We start from the raw sequence: 6000 nt of genomic DNA on the forward strand, positions 1-6000 counted from the left end.
GTAGCTGGGAGGGAGGGCGAAAACCAGCTTGGAAACTGCAGGTGCAAGATTTGAGAGCGGGATCAAACTGTTGTGGTTCTGCCTTTGTCTGAGTGACTGAGTGTGTATGGCTTGGCCATGTGTTTGTGTCTCGCTAGGTCACGCAGGACTTTTCCATGAGGGCAGGCGAAACTCTGCCAATACAAAAAAGTAATGGATCTTTTCCAAATCTTCAGCTTGTGGTTTAGCGTTGTAGCTTCTGAGCTGGGAGTTCAGGCAGTTGCTGCATTTCTCCATAGATTTGCTGTCTCTAGCATGTCTCCCTGTTGCTTGGGACCCTGGTTATAAAGTGATAAGAAACGATAGCATGACGGAGAAAGACTATTGACCCAATTGCACTTTGACTGATCTGTTTCTTTTTCCCCCCAATCATCGATGCAGGTGTGAGCTACTCCAAGTCGGTTCCTCCAGCCTACCCACCACCCCAGGATCCATTAAATCAGGGACAATACATGGTGACAGATGGCATATCCCAGTCCCAGGTCTTCGAGTTCACCGAACCCAGACGCAGCCAGGCACCATTCTGGCAAAACTTCAGCAGGTTAACACCATTCAAAAAATAATACTTAGAGAGATGGAGAATTTTAACTTAAAAGAACTTAAATTTAAAAATAAAAATAAATAAAATTATATTTATAGATGGACCTTTTTTCGGAGAAGCACTGTTGCAACTAAATATATATACATATATATATATACGCATTTAAAAAATAATATATATATATATATATACATATATGTATATATATAGAAGGACCAAAAACTTTTTTGTTGTTGTTTTTGGGAAGCAGTCTGCTACTAGATACTAGGAAGCACCAATGATTTCTAACCATGCGACCTATTTTATTTTATTCCATCCATTGGATGTTGTTTTTTTTTAATTTTTTTTCTTTTTGTCTACATTTTCATTGAAGTCATCATTGGCATCCCAGAATGCTTTCTTGCTTGTGTGAATTCTTCATCGAAGTTCCTCATGGACTGTGTTGGTGTATATTTTGTTTTATTTTATTTATGGGGTAGGGGGGAGGGGGTTGTTTGCTTTTTGGGATGCTGGGAGATCTCTGCTCCCTCTCCCTGCCTCTCCATCCCTTCCTTGGCTGTCCCGGAGTTATCATTTCAATGAAGAGCATCGGTCCCTTCCCGTCCCTGTCCTGCATTCTCTGGTCTGAGTCGTGCCTGTCTGGATGTGCTCCCTTGTGCACCATGCTCTGCTGCGCAGTATTTCTCTGGCTTTAACTGTTTTGTTGCGGGCAGGTGAAAACGAGCAGAAGGGGTAGCAGCTATTTAGGAAGTGAGAGAGGGGTTTTCCTCAGTTAACTTATTGCATCTTTTTAAGCGCTGTCTTTTTCTCAATTCAGTGTGATGTGATCACGCTCGGAGTAAGACTGAGAAAAGAATATTGGGGGCTTTTATTTCTTTTGCATTTAATTTCGTTTCTGTGGGGTTATCTTTGGTTTGGATTCATTCTCTTTTTAAGCTGACTCAACTCTTTGAAAAGCCCACTCCTATCTTTGTTTTCCATGCAAAGATAAAAGCTTAAAAACTGATGGCTTCATGCCCTTCATTCCAGCTAGAGAAAATTGGCTATTAGGCTCCAACAAATGGCCACTTTTCTTTCTTCAGGAACTAAGGTCCCATCCTGTTGGCCACACTCAGGCCCGCACAGTTCTGCATTAACGAATCTCTGATTGCTGTGTGCGGGAGCAGTGATCCCAGAAGAGAGGGCCATGCCCGCGCTCACTGCCTGCCCAACTCTATAGCACTTCAGATGGCCATCTTCACGTTGGCACTGACCTCCCAGGCAAAGCGTGGCAGGCACCCATTAGCAGTAGGATAATTGGGAGCATTTACCCAGTATTTAATGCACCCAAGCTGCAGAAGAGTTGAGGAATGCCTTTCAGGAAAGGTACGGATGTGACCTGAGCAGTTCAGCCTTATGCCCATGACCCAATCCAAATCACGAACCAGTTAAATCTGAACTGCAGCAATGGCCGCAGTGTCAGCGGGCTCTGGAGCGATTAGCTGAATTCTCCAGATCTCTTTCTCTCTCTTTTTCTCCCTCTGGAGATCCATAGCTGTATTTTCAAAGACACTTCCTACAATTTTAGCCTTAAGTACATTCGTTTGCAAGCACAAAAGCTTACATTTAAGCTCATAAAACAAACCATTGTGCGCTAGGACAATTGGGACTGTTTAACCAGGTTTAGAAGATGAATTTAAACTTTGCAGAGCTATTCTGCAACCTCCTTTAAAAATGCGAGTCAAAGTAATAGACCATGATATTTATATTTTTCTTTCAAATTTGATAGCTCACATAAGCACCTCAGGCCAGCAGCATGGATAAATGTATTTTTTTAATCACTTCAGAAAATGGCAAAGGCAGAGAGTCCAATTTTAGTCTTTCCATGGAGCTTGGGATATTCCAGGGCATGTTGGGTATTTTTTATTTAAGTACAAAAATAATCTCAGCACCTTATAAGTCACCTGTAAACATATCAGTGTAATGCCAGGTTGGCATTTTGGAGAGGACGAGTGGCCCCTCTGTGACAGGCAGCAGCGAAACACTGGGAATCCCACATAGGAGGCAACAAAATTTTATATCACAGTTAATTTCTATGCTCTTTTGTATCTTTGCATTTTTACGCTCGGATTTTCATACTTGAACTTGTAGCTGTTATTATGTTTGCTTAACAGAATGGGTTATTTAGAGAAGTGAATGGAATTGGTTTGCAGGAGTTAACTGAAATGTTTCACTGTTTCTGAATGGCTGGAGAGAGATGCAGAGAGAGAGAGAAAGAGAGAGAGATTACAATCTGTTGTCAGCGTGATGGAAATTTCACTTATTCCTTTTCCTTTTTAATTGCTTAGGGGGGAAAAAAAAAACAACAGTAACAAGCACATTAGTTAAGCCTATTCATTTACTGTTTTGTGCCTCAGAGAGTGAGAATGAGACATCCATAATTTTTATGAGAAGATGCTTCCTAAATATTCAGCGCTAGGAAAAAAGAAACTCCACCGCCACACCATTATTTGCATCATAAATCAAGACTCGCTCGATCTGACAAGGCCACTTGTTGGACTCGCAGCTTCCTTCTTAAGTGGAAAGCCAAAACAAACGAGCGCCGCTAGCGCTTGCCGAAGCCGGGCGGCAGGCAGAGCAGCCGCAGCCGCTTGTTCCAGAGGGAAGAGGGGCTTGGCTCTCAGGCATGGCGCTCAAGAAGGCCCTTCCCTTCCCTTCCACAAATTGCCAAGGTGCTGCAAGAGATGGAGCATTATCGCAAAGAAGAACCAGCACTGGGTCCCACTTTTACTACCTACCGTGGCTTTCCCAATAGGGAGCAGGGTTGGGCTGCCTCGTGTGTCTGAAAGTGCTGGAAGCAGCACAGATGCTGTCAGATCGGGGTGATTTTGACTGAGCATCTGATAAAGACTTTCATTTCAATGCCAGACAGGAGGAACCCATTTACCATTCCATATGCAGAAACGAGAGAGCTGTAACAAACTCACATGTTTACGGTATTTCTCTGGCTGAAAGTATATATATATATAGAAAAAAAGAACAACAAAAATACCCTCTTCCCTAGGTAAATGACATGCATTACCCCTTGACCTAGACACTAGAACAGAGGATCTAAATTCAAGACTTTCGCCTCCCCACCCTCTCCAAAACAATCAAACAAGGATCAACGTAGGTGCATCTCACAGTTGTAAATAGAAAATAATACATAGAGAAATATATTTGAAATTTGTTTCAGTTTCTGGATGGTCGCCGGCCATCCATTGCAATGTTATTGATAGTACACTGTGGTGCTTTGGGTTTCTGGTTTTGTTCTCTTTATGCTCTGTCATCTTTTCATCGCAGCTACATTTCAGGGAACATGTATATTTAGTAGCTATTGTAAGTTCTGCATGGCATCACCGAGCTTATTTTTTCCTTGAGAAGAAAAGAAGAGTCTGTAGGAGTCTAAAGGCACTATGATGACAGGGACTTGTAGCAGAGAATTTAAAAAAAAAAAGAAAAAAAAAAAAAAAGAAAAAAAAAGGTTTTTAAAATTCTAGTTTGAAGCCAAATACTGATATTTTAGTGCTTTTGGGGTTTTAACAGTAAGAGAAAAAAAAAAAAAAAAAAAAAAAAGGATTTTGGTAACCCGGCTGATCCGCACTTGCCAGTTTTATTATTTTGTTTATATTGGACTGTTTGACCCTGTCAAACAAGTGTCAAAGTTGTGTGTATAAAACAAAAAAACAAAAGTGTTTAAAAAAAAAAAAAAAGTGTTGTAAAGACACTGAGCCTTATGAAAATATTTATGGAATTAAATAAAAAGAAGTGAAAAGGCATCTGAAGGCATTTTAAATCATTTTCCTCAGAGCGGTCTCACTCTTCTCCCAAAGGCTGAGCGTGAATCGCTGGGGTGGGGCTCCAGCTTGTCAGCAGAACACCACCACGTTGGTGTGCAACCAAAAAGAGGCAAGTTTGGGAAATATCCCACCTCCCCCTTGCTCTGTGTCCTCCTTCTGAGCTGAGTGAAATGATCACTGAGCAGCTGGAGGTTCGATGCTGACAAAATGCTGCCTTGCAAGTGCTGCAAATGGAGCTCGGATCAAGTCTTCTGTGAAACATGGTTTTAAAATGCTTTCTGTTTGTGAGCTTTGCTCAGCTCCAAGCCCAACTTAAAGCCAGCAGATTGTACCAGCAGACCTCACAAACACACTGTCAGCGCCGTAAGAAGCGTTTCAGAGCACGTGGAGGTAGCACAGAGGGTGGGTTCCAAGGGGAGGGAGCCCCAAACACTTGCTGCCCACTGCAGAAGGCAGAGCCGAGGAGGTGAGCAGGTTCCTGCCCTGGCTTTCACTTGGCATGGGGGGAGAAAGCACGCCCAGGGAGAAGGAGCGTGGTGCTTTCCCCCTGCAAAGCACTTTCTCCAGCAGCCCACTGGCATTTCACAGGTAAGACAGCTGAGTGATGTATTTCTAGGTAGCACACAAGTGTGGTTATAACCAAGAGAATGCGTTATTGCACTGTGCCACTACACTGGTAGTGGCTGGGAGTGATGCCTCCTGTCATATGCAGAAACACGCCAGCACACGCATCAAGTTACTGTGTGTAACTGCAGCCCAAGAGCTACATTTCCAGGAACAACACTGCCTTCCTGCTCTTTCCTGTCTGTCCTGTGGGTGTCTGTATGGGTGAGTTTGCAGGCACACAGCGTGACCAAATCTTCAGCCCACACATACGAGAAAAAACAGGCAGAGAAGGGAATAAAAAACCACAAAAGCCACACAGCATTGCTCTGGGGGAGAGGGGGAGAGAGAGAGAGAGAGAGAATATGAGGCAAAGCTGCAAGCACAAAGGTTTCTGCCAGTCCAGACCGTGAGCAGGTTCAGAAGCAGGGGCACCCTGATCTCAACATCACAGCTGCATATTTGCCTACTGCTTCAGCAAACCCCAAACCAAGCTTTTTGCTCTTGCTTACATTTCTGCTTGCAGTGAAGATGCCACGGGTGCTGTGATGGCATTTCCTTGTCCAAATGAAGCCGCTTCTCTTGTAGCGTATCACCGAAGTCACACAGGTGGTGTGGCACAGCGCTGGTCCCAAAGCATACTGCTGGAGAGAGCAGACCCATAATGCAATTTCGTGTATAAAACCTGCCTTTGAGGAACATTCCTTCTACCCAGACCGCCATCTTTGCAAAATACATTTTTATATATCAAGTCCAAAATGTTGTTTACCAGAACTTTGTACCCCTCTCTGAGTTTTTCTATGTGAGCTGAGGGGAAGAGGAGGTGGAAGGGTCAGGGAACCCATATGCATTGTCCAGTATGTGTAATGTCCCAGAAAGGGGAGCAAAGGGGAAGAAACCCAATTGCCCTTCAGCAGCCACAAACCATCTGCATGCCCCTTGTCCTGGTGGTGGCCAGAGAGATGCATACTCCATGGCTCTAAATACCTCTGCAGCCCA

At 43.7% G+C, this 6000-nt stretch overlaps 1 protein-coding gene across 21 annotated transcripts in view; it reads left to right on the forward strand.

Annotated features, from left to right (window-relative positions):
• The window catches only part of ARHGEF9 (Cdc42 guanine nucleotide exchange factor 9), a 171638-nt gene extending 167261 nt beyond the window's left edge, over window positions 1-4377 (forward strand). For 10 of the 21 annotated variants that reach the window (XM_015860489.3, XM_085546176.1, XM_085546181.1 and 7 more), the window contains 2 exons: window positions 421-580; window positions 2977-4377. In XM_015860489.3, coding sequence (XP_015715975.2) covers window positions 421-580; window positions 2977-2983 — 167 coding nt within the window. In that variant the 3' untranslated portion in view covers window positions 2984-4377. Of the gene's footprint in view, window positions 1-420; window positions 670-2976 lie in introns of those variants that run through there. The other 11 variants (XM_015860488.3, XM_015860492.3, XM_085546169.1 and 8 more) reach the window with 2 other exon arrangements.
• Window positions 4378-6000: the final 1623 nt, after the last annotated feature.

The sequence above is a fragment of the Coturnix japonica genome, chromosome 4 (genome assembly GCF_054131305.1).
Source record: "Coturnix japonica strain WE chromosome 4, WE-NBRP24, whole genome shotgun sequence".
NCBI lineage: Eukaryota > Metazoa > Chordata > Aves > Galliformes > Phasianidae > Coturnix > Coturnix japonica.